General features: G+C 37.0%; 2 protein-coding genes across 8 annotated transcripts in view; one reads left to right on the forward strand and one right to left on the reverse strand.

Annotated features, from left to right (window-relative positions):
• Positions 1 to 16,533, reverse strand: part of AGBL3 (AGBL carboxypeptidase 3) — a 106,991-nt gene extending 90,458 nt beyond the window's left edge. For 6 of the 7 annotated variants that reach the window (XR_009053083.1, XM_057730515.1, XM_057730513.1 and 3 more), the window contains exons 1-4: positions 16,414 to 16,533; positions 15,503 to 15,605; positions 14,142 to 14,202; positions 3,336 to 3,521 (exon numbers count right to left, since the gene is read on the reverse strand). Coding sequence is in view for 6 of the 7 variants with exons in the window: in XM_057730515.1 (XP_057586498.1) it covers positions 3,336 to 3,521; positions 14,142 to 14,202; positions 15,503 to 15,565 (310 nt within the window). In the remaining variant the exon portion in view is untranslated. Of the gene's footprint in view, positions 1 to 1,565; positions 2,028 to 3,335; positions 3,522 to 14,141; positions 14,203 to 15,502; positions 15,606 to 16,413 lie in introns of those variants that run through there. The other variant, XM_057730514.1, reaches the window with a different exon arrangement.
• Positions 1 to 17,575, forward strand: part of CYREN (cell cycle regulator of NHEJ) — a 132,644-nt gene extending 115,069 nt beyond the window's left edge. The window contains exon 3 of the mRNA XM_057730516.1: positions 16,509 to 17,575. Coding sequence (XP_057586499.1) covers positions 16,509 to 16,931 — 423 coding nt within the window. The 3' untranslated portion in view covers positions 16,932 to 17,575. The remainder of the gene's footprint in view (positions 1 to 16,508) is intronic.
• The last annotated feature ends 2,074 nt before the right edge of the window (positions 17,576 to 19,649 follow it).

The following is a 19,649-nucleotide window of genomic DNA, read 5'->3' on the forward strand; positions in this document are numbered from 1 at the left end:
AAAAAAATTTTAAACTATATTAAAGGAGATAAAGGAAAACTAGAATAAATACTGAGACATACCTTCTTTTTGGATAGGTAGATGCAATATTGTAAAGATGTCACTCCTTAAATTAATCTATAAATGTAGTGTGATCACAATAAAGTTACCAATCTTAATTTGGGGGCAACTAGGAAAGCTTTTTAAAAAATTCTATATAGAAATACAGTACAGCAAAAATAGCCAAGAAACTGGAGAATTAAAAAGAAAGAAAAAAGTAATGATGGGGAACTAAGCTTACCATGGCAAAACTTACCGTTTTAAAGCTATAGTAATAAAGGGTTTCGTGCCATTATATGAATAGACAAGTTAATGGAATAGAACAGAATTCAAAATCAGACCTAGGAGTCTAGTATAATTGTGGCTTTTCCAAATGAGTAAACAAAAAAATAATTTACTTACTAATCTTGTTGGCACACTTGGCTAGACAATTAACAGGATTAAATTGGGAGCTTACTTCTTGCATTGAAATGGATTCCTGATGAATAAAAATTTAATCACAAAAAATACAAGTTGAAAAGTGTTAAGAAAAACATGAGAATTTCAAAACCCAGAAGTCATGGAAAAACAGTAGACATACTGACTACATAAAAATTAAAAATTTCTGAATGACAAATATAAAAGGTAAATGACAAACTAAGAAAAAAAGGATGCAAACATACAACGTAGTAAGCCAATCTTCTGAATATATAGAGAGCATTTACAGACCAAGAAGAAAACAAAAAGTACAACCAACAACAAAATGGGCAAAGTATTTTATCAAAGAGTTCACATAAAAAGTTAGTATAGGGGCTTCCCTGGTAACACAGTGGTTAAGAATCCGCCTGCCAATGCAGGGGACATGGGTTTGATCACTGGTCTGGGAAGATCCCACATGCCACGGCGCAAGTAAGCCCATGCACCACAACTACTGAGCCTGCGCTCTAGAGCCCGTGAGCCACAACTACTGAAGCTGGCGCGCTTAGAGCCCATGCTCCGCAACAAGAGAAGCCACCACAATGAGAAGCCTGTGCACCACAACGAAGAGTAGCCCCCACTCACCACAACCATAGAAAGCCCGGGCACAGCAATGAAGACCCAATGCAGCCAGTAAATAAGAATAAATAATTTATTAAAAAAAAAAGTCAGTACATATACCTGTTGTTCATTTGTATGTCTCTTTTGGAGAAATGTCTATTCAAGTTCTTAGCTCATTTTTTCATTTGGTTATTAGTTCTTTTGCTACTGAGTTGCAGCAATTCTTTATATATTTTAGAGATTAACCCCTTATCAAATACAGTAAAACCCTGGCTTGTGAGCATAATTCGTTCTGGAAACATGCCTGTAATCCAAAGCACTTGTATATCAAAGTGAATTTCCCCATAAGAAATAATGGAAACTCAGATGATTCATTCCACAACCCAAAAATATTCTTATAAAAATGATTTCAATACTCTAATGTAATACAAAATAATAAAGAAAATACAAAATATAAAGAAAAATAAACAAATTAACCTGCACTTACCTTTTAAAACTTTCGTGGTTGGTGTGAGGGAGATAAGAGAGAGGAGGGTTATTGTGTAAGATGACTTTCACTATCACTAACAGACTCACTGCTATCTATTGGCTCAATGGATTCTTCTTCTTTTTGTGCAACTTTAACAAGGAACCTATCCAATGACACTTGCTTTTGCCTCCTTTTGAGGATTCTGCAGAAATGTGACATTGCATTGTCATTAAACAGATTCATTGCTCGCACTGCTACAGCCTTATTCGGGTGGTGCTTTTCTACAAAATTTTGCACTGTTTCCCACATTTTTCACATCTACCTAATCTCATTTGACTTCCTCCACCTTTTTCTCCTCCTCCTCTGTAGACGAGATCTCCTCTATAACCTCTTGTTGTTGCTCACGATGCAAATCTATCAGTTTGTCGGTGGTCAGCTCCTGGCCATGTTCCTCTACCAGCTCTTGAAAGTCATCCTCATTCACCTCCAGTCCCACTGTCTTCTGCAAGGACACAATTTCATTGACAACTGGCGGCTCCTGTTCATGAGCAAGCCCCTCTAAGTCATCTCCAAGAACACAATTAGGCCACAGTTTTCTCCAAGCAGAATTGGAGAAATCCCGCAGCAAGAGAGTTGTGATCATGTGACGTTTGGCATCACGTACTACTCATATTGCAAGACATTGCTTGTTTATCAAGTTAAAATTTATTAGAAATGTTTGCTTGTCTTGCAGAACACTCACAGAACAAGTTACTTGCAATCCAAGGTTTTACTGTATATGTTTTGCAAATATTTTTCCCATTCCATAGGCTGCCTTTGCATTTCCTTTGATTGTTTCCCTTACATGTAGAAGCTTTTTAGTTTGGCATAGTCCCACTTGTCTCTTTTTGCTTTTGTTGCCTGTGCTTTTGGTGTCATATCCATGATATCATTGCCAAGAACAATGTCATGAAGCTTTCCCCCTTGTTTTTTTTCTAGCAATTTAACAGTTTCAGGTCTTTAATCTGTTTTGAGTTGATTTTTTTTGTATAAGGTTCTAATTTCATTCTTTTGCATGCTGACATCCAATTTTCTCAACAACATTTTTATTTCCCCCATTTTGTATTCTTGGTACTCTTGTCAAATATCAGCTGACATATATGCATGGATTTATTCCTGGCTCTCTATTCTGTTCCATAGGCCTATATGTGTGTCTTTATGCCAAGACCACACTGTTTTGGTTACTGTAGCTTTGTAATATATTTTGAAATCAGAATGTGTGATGCCTCCAGGTTTGTTCTTCTTTCTCAAGATTGATATGATTATTTGTGGCCTTTTGTGGTTCCATCCAAATTTAGAGTTGTTTTTTATTTCTGTAAAAAATGCCACTGGAATTTTGATAGGGACTGCATTATCAACATCAGTAATCTTCAGGGAAATGTAAATCAAAGCCACAGTGAGACATCATCTTACACCTGTTAGGATGACTATTATCCAAAAAAACAAAGACAAGTGCTGGTGAGGATGTGGAGAGATTGGAACTGAATTTAAATGTAAGTGTAAATACAGAGCAAATTTCGAAGACTTCATATTAAAAAAAGTAAAATATTTTGAATATATTTTGATTAAATATCTTTTGAAATCAATTTCTCCCCCCCTTTTTTTTACCTTTTTAAAATGTGACTACTATAAAATTTTAAATTATATACATGGCTCATGTTATATTTTTGTTGGAACACACTGTTCTAATACCATGAGTCTTCTCATTGAAATCAAGTTTGGCAAAGTAAGTTTGCCAATGTTTGAATCCCAAAAACTGCAAAGAACATACCAATATGTTGGACTTTTTTATCAATGACGTCGCAGTGGTATGGCCACCGTGTTGGGCTCAGTGGACCAGAAGAAGAGACACCATATAAATCTCGTGGTTCACGAAGACGTGGCACCCATCTCCCTAGCTGATATTCCAATAGTATTTGTGTAGTCCGGGGGAAAAATGAGCCACTAATACAGTCAGCTGAAAAAGGATTCAAACACAATCATGAGTAATAAGAAGGAAAACCCCAATTCCTATAACTTTTTTACACAGTCTATTTTTTTCCCAATAGCATTAATTTATGAATACTTATGGATATTGTTATAAATATGTTATACTTCATGGGATTTAAAAAAACAAAAGTACTAATGACATTTTGTAATAATTAATATTCACAATAGACAGAAAATAACTGTTGACTTCACTATTAATGTATGCTAAATTCTCATTGCTACTCCAAAGACGTTTGTTTCTTGAAGCTTTTTAAGCAAATTCTCTACTGCTGAGCCTTCTTAAACTTAATCATACTGAGACAACACTTGTCTAATGCGTTAAATGACACTCACTGACCATAATTCCTCACCACCTACTGGAACTATGTTCTCAGAGGTTGCTACTGAACTCTGTTACAACTTTTCAGTTCTCATTCTAGGGCCACTCTGTGACACAACCCCAGGACATAATTTTCATAGAATACAATGGGGTTGCCCCAAGTAGGTAATGCAGTGGCCCTCTTTCAATGGGATAATTGTGGGACATCAATTTGATGTTGATAATCATCCCTCCTTAAGCTCATTCCCCTTGTTTTTTTTATGATGCTACACTTCCTAGTTTTCTTTCTATATTTCACATACTTGGTTCTCCATTTTGTCTCACTGACTCCCCTTGCTCTTTTACTTCTGAAATGTGGCTTTTTAGCTAGATTTAATTCTTGGCTATTTTTTGTATAACAGCAGATACAGCAATTGGACTAGGAGTCAGACAAACTGATTTCTATTCTAACACTGTTTCTATATGATTTTGGTTGGCCATGGCGGCCTCTTTGAACATAAATCTTACTATATGTAAATAAGGGATAACATTACCTTCCATTGCTACTTCTCAGGATTCTTACATAGATTCACTTATCCAGCAGTAATTAATCATCTAGTGTTCCATTATGTGAATAGACTACATTTTGCCTAATTTACAGTATGACTCAAAAATGGCAAGGTAGCTATTTATGAGTTAGAAAATAAAATTAGATCCATACCTCTATTTGTAAATTATAGAGATATTAAATACCAAAATACAAACAAGTAGATAAAAGTACTTAAAGGAAATTTAGATGATTATATTCATGACCCTGGTGTAGGAAAGGCCTTTGTAGCTTAAAAAGATATAAAAATAAAGAGCCACAAATGAATAATGACAAACTTAACATCAAAATAATTCTAAACAACAGAAACAACATAAACAAAGTTAACAAAGGATTACTATGAATGCACAATTTATAACAAGGTGGAATATAAATAGTCAGGCATATGAAATAACACTCAATTTCTATAGCAATCAAGGAATTGTTAGTTAAAATAGTGAGGTACCTTCTTTCTTCCAACAGATAGGCAAAATTTGAAAGAGAAAAAGGTGGGGAAAGAAGTCTACAAAATAGTACTATAAACTTTCTGTAAGTATGGTGACCATTGTCAGCACACACACCAGGCAGTGCCACAATAACGTGCAGCAGCTGAGTGCTGAATCTTGGGCACACAGGCCCTGGTGAGGACTATGGAGCAACCTATTTCCCAGTGAAAGTATGCTGGCTCTGCCCACTCCACACTGCAGCTCAGCACCAGATCTGGGTAGACAGGTCCAGGGAGAAGTATGCCACAGACGCAGCTCAGATCCCAGGCAGCAGCACAGCCACCTCAATTTCTGCACCACAATGCCCACATCCTCAGCCCCAGCCTATTGCACACCACAGCCTTGTACTAATCTGGGACAAACACAACAAAGAAAGGGATGGGATCTTGGGCTGCATCTGAGAGGAACTGCAGATACCCACACAGGTGGTGCATAGGTTTGCTGTGACCAAAGAGCCTCACTTGCTTCAGCTATCACCTCCTTTGGGGCAGGGCACACACTCAAGGGCAAAAGAACCTTATCGAACCCAACCTTCAGGGCTTCTACTCCAAAACCATGGAGCAGACCCAAAACCCAACAAGGCAATGGCAACCACAGAGAAAGAGGAAACCCCACGTCACATCAAGCACAGACTCTAGACACTACAAAACCAATCACACCCCTAATCCCTAAGGGGATAATGGCCAGCACACACTGAAGAAAGATGTGGCTGGTATCCATACCAAAAGCAGCCCTTGTACCAAAAATACTGAACTCACATGGTCTACATAGGGATGCTTCCACATAAAAACACCCCTTCAGGACCACAATAGATAACTGCTTCTCCTAAGTTCATAGAGACAGAGAAAGTAGAGGAACTACTCCCAGTTAAAAAAATGAGAGAACTTCCCTGAAAGAACAACTAGTGAAATAGACCTCACTGGTCTTCTAAGCCCCAAGTGAGTTCAAAAAGGAAGGAATAAAAATGCTAAAGGAATTAAAAAAGATTATCAATAGAAATGCAGATCACTATAACAAGGATCTAGACTATAAAGATGAACTAATCAAAATTAGCTAATTCAATTGCCAATCTAGAATCAATGAATAGCTAAGTGTCACAGAAGAATAAATAAGTGATCTGGAAGATAGGATAACGGAAATCACCCAATCAGAATAGCAGACAGAAAGACAAAAAAAAAAAAAAAAAAAAGAAAGCAACATATGAAGTTTACAGGATAATATAAAGAGTGCCAACCTATACATAATAGGGGTTCCAGAAGGAGAAGAGAGAGAAAAGGGGATTGAAAATGTATTTGAAGAAATTACGGCTGAAAACTTTCTAAAATCTAAAGAAGGAAAAAGATATCCAGGTACAGGAAGCACAGATGGTCCCAAACAAGATGAACATAAACAGACCCACACCAAGACATATCAGAATTAAAATGGCAAAAGTTAAAGATAAAGAGAGGATTCTAAAGGCAGGAAGAGAAAAACAGAGTCTTCTACAAGGGAACCCTCATAAGGCTATCAGCTGTTCTCTCTGCAGAAACTGTGCAGATCAGAAGGGAGTGCAAAGTCCCTTTCAAAGTCCTAAAAGGGAAAACCGTGCAACCTGGGATACTCTACCCAGCAAGATTATCATTTAGAATAAACAGAGGGATAAAGAATTTCTCAGACAAGCAAAAAATAAAAGAATACAACAATACTAAATCTAACCTAAAAGAAATATTGAAAGGTCTTCTCTAAATAGAAAAGAAGTATTTATAGGAAATGGAAAATCACAATAGGAAAGGCAAATATATAAAAGGATTGAAGATTACTTAAATAAGCCAGTACATAAATTTAAAAAAAATGTAAAAGTGATTATAACTACAATTAATGGTAAAAGGATAAGCATGAGGATGTAAAATAGGACATCAAAATCACAAAATGTAGGGGAGGGGAGTATAAAAACATAAATCTTTTAGAATGTGTTTAAACTTGTGTGACTATCCATTTAAAGCAAGTAGATATAGTTATGTGTTAACATACTTGAAAACCAGGTAACCACACATCAAAAAAATACAAGATTCATAAAAACCAAAAAGGAAGGAACTCAATTATAATACAAAAGAAAAACATTGAGGCACAAAAGGAAAAACAAAAAGAAGAAAAGAACAAGAAAGAACTACCAAAACAACTAAAAAACAAGCTTTAAAATGGCAATAAGTATATACCTATCAATAATTACTTTAAATGTCAATGGACTAAATTCTCAAATCAAAAGAGAGTGACAGATTGGATTAAAAAACAAACACCTACAATATGCTGCCTACAGAGACTCACTTTAGGGCAAAAGACACACACTGGTTGAAAGTGAGGTGATGGAAAAGGATATTTCATGCAAATGCAAACAGTAAGAAAGCAGGGATAGCAACAGTCATATCAGACAAATATAGACTTTAAACAAAAAGCCATAAAGAAAGACAAAGAAGGACAGCATATAATGAAAAAGTGAGCAATACAAGAAGAGGATATTATACTCATTACCATATATGCCCCCAATATAGGAATACCTAAATATATAAAACAAATACTAACAGACATAGAGAGAGAGATTGATGGGAATATGATAACAGTAGGAAACTTTAATATCCCACTGACATCAATGAACAGATCTTCCAGATAGAAAATCAGTAAGGTAACAGAGGTCCAAAATGACACAGTCGGTTGGACTTAATTGATACCTACAGGACACTACATCAAGCCCCCTGCCCCTGAATACACATTCTTTGCAAGCGCACATGGAACAGTTCTCTAGGGTAGACCAACAAAACAAGCCTCAACAAATTTAAGAGCACAGAAATTATCTCAAGCATCTTTTCTGACCACACTGGTATGAAATTAGAAATCAACCACAGAAAGAAAAATGGGTGAATAATGAACATATGAAGACTAAGCAACATGTTACTAAACAAACCAATGGGTAAGTGATGGAATCAAAGAAGAAATCAGAAAATACCTGAGGACAAAGGAAAGTGAAAACACAGACTTACAAAATCTATGGGATACAGCAAAAGCAGTTCTATCACTATATCATAGTGATATAGGCTTTCCTCAAGAAGGAAAAAAAAAAACCTCAAAAAAACAACCTAACCTACCACCTAAAAGAATTTAAAAAAGAACAACAACAACAACAACAACAAAACCCCAATGTCAGCAGAAGGAAGGAAATAATAAAGATAAGAGAGGAAATAAATATAATATAGATCCAAAAAAGCAACAGAAAAGATACAAAACCAAGAGCTGGTTTTTTGAAAGGGCAAACAAAATCGACAAACCTGTAGCCAGGCCTGCCAAGAAGAAAAGAGGACCCAAATAAACAAAATAAGAAATGAAAGAGGAGAAATAACAATTGGTATTGTAGAAATACAAAAAGTCATAAGAGAATACTATGAGGAATTATATGCCAACAAATTGTTTCTAGAAATACACAGCCTGCCAAAACTGAGTCAAGAACAAACAGATAACTTGAGCAGACCAGTCACTACAAGTGAAAAAGAATCTGTAATAAAAAAAACCTTCCTGCAAACAAAAGTCCAAGACCAGGTGGCTTCACCGGGGAATTACATGGAATATACAAAGCAGAACTCATACTGATCCTTCTTGAACTACTGCAAAAAAATGAAGACGAGGGAACACTTTCAAACTGATTCTATGAAGCTATCATCACCCTGATACCAAAACCAGACAGAGGAACTACAAAAAAGAAAACTACAGGCCAATATCTTTGATGAATGCAGGTGCAAAATTCCTTAACAAAATATTAGTAAGCGAAATCCAATACATAAAAAGGATCATACATTATGGTCAAGTTGGATTCATTCCAGGTTTGCAAGTACAGTTTAATGTATGCAAATCAATGTGATACACCACATTATGAAGAGGAAAGCCAAAAACCACATGATCATTTAAACAGGCACAGAAAAAGCAACATTATGGACAGATCATCCAGACAGAAAATCAACAGGGAAACACAGGCCTTAAATGACTCATTCACCAGATAATTGATACTTACAGAACATTCCATCCACAAGCAGCAGAATAGACTGTCTTCTTAAGTGCACATGGAACATTCTTCGGTATAGATCACATCTTTGGCCACAAATCAAGCCTTGGTAAATTTAAGAAAACTGAAATCATATCAAGCATCTTTTCTGACCACAACGTTATGAGATTAGAAATAAATTACAGGAAAAAAACTGTAAAGAACACAAACACGTGGAGGCCAAACAATATGTTACTAAACAATCAATGGATCACAGAAGAAATAGAAAAAATACCTAGAAACAAATGCCAATGAAAACAGGACGATCCAAAACCTATGGTACACAGCAAAAGTAGTTCTAAGAGGGAAGTTTACAGCAATACAATCTTACCTCAGAAAACAATAAAAATCTCAAACAACCTTACCTTACACCTAAAGCAACTAGAGAAAGAAGAACAAAAAAAACCCTCAGTGTTAGTAGAAGGAAAGAAATCAAAGATCAGAGCAGAAATAATGAAATAGAGACAAAGAAAAAACAATAGAAAAGATCAATGAAACTAAAAGCTGGATCTTTGAAAAGATAAAAAAACTGATAAATCTTTAGCCAGACTCATCAAGAAAAAAAGGGAGAGGTTTTTATACTATTATATAATTATATAATATATATTATTATAACTAAATTATAGCTAAACAAAAGCTATAAATAATAAGCTATTATTTATTCTAATCAATAAAATTAGAAATGAAAAAGGAGAAGTTATAATGGACACCACAGAAATACAAAGGAACATAACAGACTACTACAAACAACTATGCACCAATAAAATGGAAGACCTAGAAGAAATGGACAAATTCTTAGAAGGGTACAACCTTCCAAGACTGAACCAGGAAGAAACAGAAAATATGAACAAACCAACCACAAATACTGAAATTGAAACAGTGATTAAAAAAATTCCAACAGGGACTTCCCTAGTGGCGCAGTGGTTAAGAAGCTGCCTGCCAATGCAGGGGACACAGGTTTAATCCCTGGCCAGGGAAGATCCCACATGCCACAGAGCAACTAAGCCCATGTGCCCCAACCACTGAGCCTGAGCTCTAGAGCCCATGAACCACAACTATTGAGCCTGTGTGCCACAACTACTGAAGCCCATTTGCCTAAAGCCCATGCTCCACAACAAGAGAAACCACCTCAATGAGAAGCCCGCGCACTGCAATGAAGAGTAGCTCCCACTTGCCGCAACTACAGAAAGCCCGTGTGCAGCAACAAAAACCCAACACAGCCAATAAATAAATTAAAACAAACAAAACTAAAAAAAAACCAAAAAAAACTTCCAACAAACGAAAGTCCAGGACCAGATGGCTTCACAGGTAAATTCTATGAAACATTTAGAGAAGAGCTTAACATCCAACCTTCTCAAACTATTCCAAAAATTACAGAGGAAGGAACACTCCTCAGCTCATTCTACAATAAAAGGATCATACACCATCTTGTATCCCAGGGATGAAAAGATTCTTCAATACCTACAAATCAATCGGTGTGAAACATCACATTAACAAATTGAAGAATAAAAACCACATAATCATCTCAATAGATACAGAAAGAGCATATGACAAAATTCAACACCCATTTATGATAAATACTCTCCAGAACTGGGCATACAGGGAACTTACCTCAACATAATAAAGGCCACATATGACAAACCCACAGCTAACATCATTCTCAATGGTGAAAAGCTGAAAGCATTCCTTCTAAGATCAGGAACAAAACAAGGATGTCCACTGTTGGCACTTTTATTCGACATAGTTTGGGAAGTCCCAGCTACAGCAATCAGAGAAGAAAAAGAAATAAAGGAATCCAAACTGGAAAAGAAGTAAAACTGTCACTGTTTGCAGATGACATACTATACACAAAAAATCCTAAAGATGATACCAGAAAAGTACTAGAGCTCATCAATGAATTAGGTAAAGTTTCAGGATACAAAATTAATACACAGAAATCTCTTGCATTCCTATACACTAACAACAAAAGAGCAGAAAGAGAAAATAAGGAAACAATTCCATTTACCATCACATCAAAAAGAATAAACTACCTAAGGAGACAAAGACTTGTACTCTAAAAACTATAAGACACTGATGAAAGAAACTGAAGATGACAAAAACAGATGGAAAGATATACCATGTTCTTGGGTCAGAAGAATCAATATTGTCAAAATGACTATACTACAGATTCAGTGCAATCCCTATCAAATTACCAATAGCATTTTTCACAGAACTAGAACAAAAAAAATTTAAATTTGTATGGAAACACAAAAGACCCAAAACAGCCAAACAATCCAAAGAAAAACAGAGCTGGAGGAATCAGGCTCCCTGACTTCAGACTATACTACAGAACAGTATGGTACTGGCACAAAAATAAACACATAGATCAATGGAACAGGATAGAAAGTCCAGAATAAACCCACACACCTATGGTCAATTAGTCTGTGACAAAGGAGGCAAGAATATACAATGGAGAAAAGACAGTCTCTTCAATAAGTGGTGCTGGGAAAACTGGACAGCTACATGTAAAGAATGAAATTAGAGCATTCTCTAACACCATACACAAACATAAACTCGAAATGGATCAAAGACCTCAAATAAGGCCAGAGGCTATAAAATCCCTAGAGGAAAACAGGCAGAACACTCTTTGACATAAATTGCAACAATATTTTCTTTGATCCACCTCTTAGAGTAATGAAAATAAAAGCAAAAATAAACAAATGGGATCTACTTAAAAGCTTCTGCACAGCAAAGGAAACCATAACCAAAATGAACAGACCCATAGAATGGGAGAAAACATTTGCAAATGAAGTGACCAACAAGGGATTAATCTCCAAAATATATCAATAGCTCATGCAGGTCTACATAAAAACAAAAACAGAAACCCCCTCCCCCCCCAAACAACCCAAAAAATGGGCAGAAGATCTAAACAGACATTTCTCCAAAGGAGACATACAGATGGCCAACAGGCACATGAAAAGATGCTCAACATCACTAATTATCAGAGAAATGCAAATCAAAACTACAATGATGTATCACCTCACACAGGTTGGAATGGCCATCATCAAAAAGTCTATAAACAATAAATGCTGGAGAGGGTGCGGAGAAAAGGGAACCCTCCTACACTGTTGATGGGAATGTAAATTGGTACAGCCACTTCGGAGAACAGTATGGAGGTTCCTTAAAAAACTAAAAACAGAGCTACCAAATGATTCAGCAATCCCACTCCTGGGCAGATATCAGAGAAAACCATAATTTGAAAGGATACATGCATCCCGATGTTCACTGCAGCACTATTTACAATAGTGGACATGGAAGCAACCTAAATGTCCAAGAACAGGAATGGATAAAGATGTGGTACATATATGCAATGGGATATTACTCAGCCATTAAAAAGAATGAAATAATGCCATCTGCAATGACATGGATGGACCCAGAGATTGTCATACTGAGTAAAGCAAGTCAGACAGTGAAACACAAATATCATATGATATCACTCATATGTGGAATCTAATTTTAAAAAATGATACAAATGAACTTATTTACAAAACAGGAACAGATTTACAGATTTTGAAAACAAACTTATGGTTACCAAAGGGGAAACGTTGCGGGGGAGGAATAAATCAGGAGCATGGGATTACATACACACACTACTATATATAAGATAGATAACCATCAAGGACCTACTGCATAGCACAGGGAACTCAACTCAATATTCTGTGATAACCTATAAGAGAAAAAAATCTGAAAAAAATGAATATATGTATAACAATCACTTTGCCGTACACCTGAAACTAACACAACATTGTAAATCAACTATATTCCAATAAAAATAAAAAACAAACAAAAAACAAACAACCCAGTCAAAAAATGAGCAGAAGACTTATTTAGATATTTTTCCAAAGAAGACATAGAGACGGCCAACAGGCACATGAAAAGAAGCATAACGTCACTAATGACTAGAGAAATGTAAACCAAAAGCACAATGAGGTATTACCTCACAGAATGACTATACAAATCAACCAGTTTGCAAAGCAGAAATAGACACAGATGTGGAGAACAAACATATGGACACCAAGTAGAGAAAGTGGGGAGGGTTGGGGGGAGAGTGAATTGGGAGATTGGGATTGCCATATATACATTACTAACAAGAAAAAAAATATCAAATTGTACACTTTAAATATACGCAGTTTATTGTATGTCAACTGTATCTCAATAAAAGTTCTTAAAAAAAAAAGTCTACAAATAATAAAGCTGCAGAGGATGTGGAAAAAGAGAACCCTCCTACACTATTGGTAGGAGTGTAAATTGGTGCAGCCACTATGGAAAACAGTATAGAAGTTCCTTAAAAAGCTAAAAGTAGAGCTACCATATGATCTAGCAATACTATTCCTGGGTATATATCCAGAAATAACTAAAACTCTGCTTAAAAAAGAGACATGCACCCCAGTGTTCACAGCAGCAGTATTTACAACAGCCAAGATATGGAAGCAACCCAAGTGCCCATCAACAGACAACTGGCTTAAGAAAATGTGGTATATGTATAATGGAATATTATTCAGCCATAAAAAAGAATGAAATGTTGCCATCTGCAACAACACAGATGGACCTCAAGAATATTATACCTAGTGAAGTAAGTTATACAGAGGAAGACAAGTATTATATCACTTATATATGTAATCTAAAAAAGAATACAAATGAATCTATATACAAAACATAAACCAACTCACGGACACAGAAAACAAACGGTTATCACAGGGGAAAGGAGGGGGAGGGATAAATTAGGAGTATGGGATTAACAATCTACTATACATAAAACAGATGAGAACAAGGATTTACTGAACAGCACAGGGAACTATATTCATTGTCTTGTAATAACCTATAATGGAAAAGAATCTGAAAAAAATACATATATACAAATGAGTTACTTTTCTGTACACCTGAAACAGAATATTGTAAATCACCTATATTTCAATTAAAGAAAATGTTTGAACTCCAAAATATTCTTATAAAAGTAAATATATCTCTCCTTACCAATAACAGAATAATTTCCTATATTATTCACGCTGATTTTTTTTTCTAGCTTTCTCTCATTTTTATCCACTTAAGGTCTTAACAGAAAGAGAAGGGAGAATATATGAGTAATTTCAAACCTGTTAAAAGTGTACACTGATGGATGTCTTCATTTACAAACTTCATAAAGGTATCCTCATCCTAAAACAAGAGAGTTTTAAAATATTCCTCTTTCAAAAACCAAGTTTCCTAATCCAGAATTTTTTTACATCTATCTTAGTACTTATAATTGAGTGTTTCTTTAATCTTTTATAAATGAAGAAAATTAAAGGATTATTATTGGCTATTGGTCTCAAAGTACCCAACACTTCAAATATCCTGAAACGAAGTTTTCATCTTCCATTTCTCTTCTTCCACAAGGTAAGGTCATATTAATGACTGTAGAGAAGGTACAGTTTAAAGATCCTTGGTAAATCTGGCAAAACAATTTAAATTAAGAATAAAATTTAAAAAAAAAGGAAGAAACAAAAGAAACAGAAAGCCACTGACTTAAAGGGTTATACATCATTTAGGGAGTTTATTTGGGGACCTTAGCTTACATAGATAATTTATACTTTACTAAAATGTGAAGGAAATTTCTTAGAAATATGTGCTGGGACCAGACAAAATATTTTTAACTATTGCATTTTGTTTCTTCCCTCCCCACTTTCTTCCTCCATGTACTTTCATTTGTTACAACAGTGCTACATGAAACCTACTATGGTGGCACACAATAGGTTTAGAAATAGGAGGTTTCACTTATGAAACACATTATAATGTAACATAGAATTAGTACATATAAGAAAATACGTGGACATGAATTATAAAAATAAAACCCTAATATTTACTCACTACACACATTTTAATAAAACTCAGTAGACTTTTTTAAAAATTAATTTATTTAATTGGCTGTGTTGGGTCTTTTTTGCTGTGCGCGGGCTTTCTTTAGTTGCAGTGAGTGGGGGCTACTCTTCATTGTGGTGCACAGTCTTCTCATTGCAGTGGCTTCTCTTGTTGCGGAGCGCAGGCTCTAGGCGCGTGGGCTTCAGTAGTTGCAGCACATGGGCTCAATAGTTGTGGCTCACGGGCTCTAAAGCACAGGCTCAATAGTTGTGGCGCACGGGCTTAGCTGCTCCGCAGCATGTGGGATCTTCCTGGAGCAGGAATCGAACCCGTGTCCCCTGCATTGGCAGGCGGATTCTCAACCACTGCGCCACCTAGGAAGCCCAAAACATTTTCTCAAAAAACCCCCAAAATCAATATAGATTCTCTTTCTATATTGATAGAAAGGACATACTGCACACAGTAATGGCTTTGCTTTCAATTTTCCCAACATCAATGACAAGTGATTTACATATCCAATTGATTTTTACAGCCAATTGAATTTATAGTATTTTTACTGCGAATTTTTATTTTATAATCAGTTTTACTTCTAAATAGAATAAAGTTGAGAAAAACATACTGATTCATCTTCATCACTGATTGTTCTATCTGAATAGTCTTCCTTTTCTGAATCTTCTGACATCTCTATCTATATTTGGCTCGAAATTTCTTATGTAGGTAGGCTGTAAAACAATTTGTAAGGAACTTATTTGACGCTTTTCTTTTTAGGTACACATTAAATGTGTGCCCCCAAGTATCTTCAATTTTATTTAATTAACAATGACAACGGGCTTCTCTAAAAAGTAAATTAGGACGCAACTAATTAAACCTTTAATTTCAAAGATTTGAAGAAATTTTCCATTTTTGTAAGATAGAGACAAAGTCACAATACAAGACAAATGAAGTAAGTCATTTAATTGAAAAAGGAATTTCCAGGGTACACAGCCAAATCATTTACATTCTATATTTACGATTAAATGCCACACAGCGATAGGACAGCAAGTTCAGAATGATGCTGGGGCACTGAAAAGACCATTAATCAAAAAAAGATTACAGTTTACTTATCCAAGCACTGAGTTGTGGCAATATCGTTATTTTTTTTCCTGCTTAATTTTCATTTGACCAAAAGTTCAAGTGACAACAGGTTTTCTTTTCTCTATATTTTGGTTAATATTCGGTAGATACTGTCTCTGTTCTAATATTCGATCATATTAGTCTTACTGGGATTTCAACAGTTATCTGAAGGTTGTATCGACAATGACCATTAACCCTCCTATGCAAGTATCCTCTTAAGTGGTGATGAAGACAATGAAATAATACAAATTCCTTGTCAAGATCTCATTATTTTTGAGAGACCAAAGGAATGTACTAATTTTGAATCTACTGGTTTACGCTCCTGTCCACAAAAACTAGATTTTCGAGCGTGGGCTACATAAAATAAAGCCCAAGCTCCCACGATAGCAACAGAGAAGTCTGTCTTATGGGTGATACCTTCAGTAGTGTGAGACTGAAGTTTCCCTGTGGGGACCACGACTCCAAATCTGGAAAATTGGATTAGCATAAATCTTGGTTCTGTTTCCTTCCAGGAGCACATCCGGCGCACCAACGTGCTGACCCGGTGCGGAGGCAGACCTGAGCTTCAGGAGAGGCGCACACACAGACGGATGTCGTTAGCGCTCCGCGCGGATCTTCCACGTCAGAAGCCAGAGACGCCACAGCAGGCGCGGCCTCGCACAGCTGCGCCGGGACAGTCTGGGGGCAGGAACGGTGCCTTCCTCCGCGGGAAGGACGGCAGAGCCACAGTTCCCGGGGGCCAAGTCTTCCTCCCACACTCACTTCGCGACACGGCGGGGGAGGGAGCCGCGCATTTTCTGAGGCGCGCGCGTTTCCCGCAGGAACTTTTCCTCTCGGCACTTCACTGCCCCGCGTCGGCCTCCTCGCCCTCGCCCCCAGTCCCCCGGCCAGGCCACTCGTCCCTTCCGTGCCGGCAGCTGCCGTCCTGCCCGTGACACCTACCGCCCCGCGACTGGAGGGAAAGCGGCTGCAGTTTAGCGGCCGCACTTTAGCGGCCGCAGCCACGCCTTTCCACTCGAGGCGCAGCACTCGTTACCAGGGCAACGGGGTCACCCTCGCGAGACTTCGGACAGCCCTAGCTAACGCGGGATTTCGGCTGAAGGAACGGGAGAGCCGGGAGGATGACGGGAACTAGGGGCGGAGGAATAGGCGTCAAAGGGCATCCCCAGCTGCCGGAAGGCAGGGAGCCGGGAGTTGGCGGGAAAGTTTAGGGGTGGCGGCAGGACAGCTGTTTGATCCCAAGGTTCTGCACGAAGGTTGTTTGCTATGTCTGTCCATTCTTCGAGCAGGCAGTAGAGGAGACTGGTTAAGACTTGTGCTTTGTTGATCTTTATTTGTATCCACACCGAGTTGCGTTTTGCACAGTTGTGACCAGTGATCTTTATTGGATTAGGAAAATGAGACTTTTTTCTTTAAATATTTGATGGAAGAGTCATAGATATCCTAGGGTGAACTTTTGAGATTCTTATCAGCCCAGAGATTCTTTAAGTATAATAATCGTTAGCTAACATATCTAGAATATCTTCGGGGACACTATGTGAATCACTTTACATGTATTGTCTCATCTAATTAAATATGATCTTCCCATAACAGACTTAGTCATTATTCCTGTACATCCCATCTTGATTTCCCCCAGGTCTTTAGCTTGCTGGATAATTTACTTGGCATAGTTTTCCAAGTAGAGCTGAAAAAGCGTCTTCAAATGTTTGGTGCCTGCATGAGGCATTATGTGTCATGAGATCTGTAATATTGTAGAAATGGAGATAAGGGACCATAGCAAGTTTCAAAGTAGAATAAAGGGCAAAGAAATAGCTTAAACATGGAAATAGGTTAATAGTCTCTGCTTAAATTTTGTCAGTTGCCAAAAAAATAATGTTTTTTGAATTCAGTGATTTAGATGATTGGACCTTCCAGAAAAAAAAAATAGAGCACATGTTAGACCACACTTTCTTGAAAATTAATTACCCTTTATAATTGTACCTTGCTGTATGTAATACATATGTTACTAAAGGTGACGTGCATAGAGAATTTTTATCTATGGAATCTATTTTTTGTGTTGGATTTTAGAGTCATGATTGCAAGCCGTATGTTGGACACACAAGGTGAAACTCCAAGAAATGATCTAACCAGGTTACACAAGAAATTAATGGCTGAGCTGGGACTTAAATCTCAAGATTTTTAGTCCAAATATTTACATGATCATATTTCAAGCAATCCTACAGAGAAAAATTATTTTAGTGCATAATAAAAATTCTTAGGAATTCAAAAACATCTTTGAAAATTGCATTTATTTATTCTTTCATTAATTCAACAAATATTTATTCAATGCCTATGACTTGCCAGGCACTGTTCCCAGTATGAGGCTTCTGCAGGGAATAAAACAGACATTCCTTGTGGAGGTTATGTACTATTGGAAGAAGAAAGACCAATACTTAAAAAAAAAAAAAAAAGAAAAAAGCACTCAGGTGATGACTATTGCTACGGAGAGAAATAAAACGGGAAAATAAAGAGCATAGGGAACTTTGGTGGGTGGGCCTTGGTAGGGATGGCTCTATTGATGAGGTGTTTGGGAAAGTCTCCCTGACCAGATTTTTCAGCAGAGACCTGAAGCAAGTAAAGGGATGAGCTACGTGGATGTCTAGGGGAAGACCTTGGCAGGCAGGGGAAGCAGCAAGTACAAAGACTCTGAGAGAAAACCATGTTATGAATTATACAGGGCAGTACTGTTTAGTTGACGCTTAGCTAGAGTCAGTACATTTTAAGAAACCAGATTTCATTAGGACCTCTTTCTTCCCCAGATAAATTTAAAATGGTTTTCTTAAGCACCTGTTCCTTTTTAACTTTTTTTTAAACTTAACTCTCCTATTCTAGACAGTAGAATACAGTGGAAATAAATTCTTTGGGTTTAAGTTAAAGTGGAAGGAAGGCCTGCAGTAAACTTCAACCAAGGACTTTGTGTCAGTCTGAGTTTTTGTTTCCCTTTTCTATAATCTTATTAGAGAAGGTTATGGGACATACTCCTTATGCAGCTAGCTTCTGCTTCCTGGGAAGGCAGCTTTACCTGTGTAGCAACGTTTCCTCCCCCAATTTTGTGATGCATTCATCTCCTCTAAGTTTGCAGTATAAAAGGCAATATAATAAGAGTAAGAAAAGAGGAAAAGAAAAACCAAAACAGTACTCCAAAAGGCACAGTTATTGGTATGGGAATCAGGAGGAAAAAGGTCACTTTAGCAACATGGCCAAATGTAAATTGTGTTAGGAATGTGATTTATTTTGTGTGATTACATCATTTTGAATTTGTTGAGCAGAGGCTTAAATGAGAATATGAGGTGACTAGGGAAGTTAAAGTTATTTATGACATCACAGAAGTTAGTGGTTATGTGGCTGTAGAGGCCTTGTCATAATTTGGCTGAGGAAGCCATACTGGATCCTGGGAGCCCTGGGGTCATCTAGTACCTGTCAGGCCTTTCTCAGACTATCAGGGTCTAGGATGTTCCAGTGAGGGCCAAACCACTCCAACAGTTTCCAGATCTTAAGATCTGTCCCACTTCCCTGGTGGTGCATTGGTTAACAATCTGCCTGCCAATGCAGGGGACATGGGTTTGAGCCCTAGTCCGGGAAGATCTCACATGTCATAGAGCAACTAAGCCTGT

This window comes from Hippopotamus amphibius, chromosome 4 (genome assembly GCF_030028045.1).
Source record: "Hippopotamus amphibius kiboko isolate mHipAmp2 chromosome 4, mHipAmp2.hap2, whole genome shotgun sequence".
NCBI classification, from domain to species: domain Eukaryota; kingdom Metazoa; phylum Chordata; class Mammalia; order Artiodactyla; family Hippopotamidae; genus Hippopotamus; species Hippopotamus amphibius.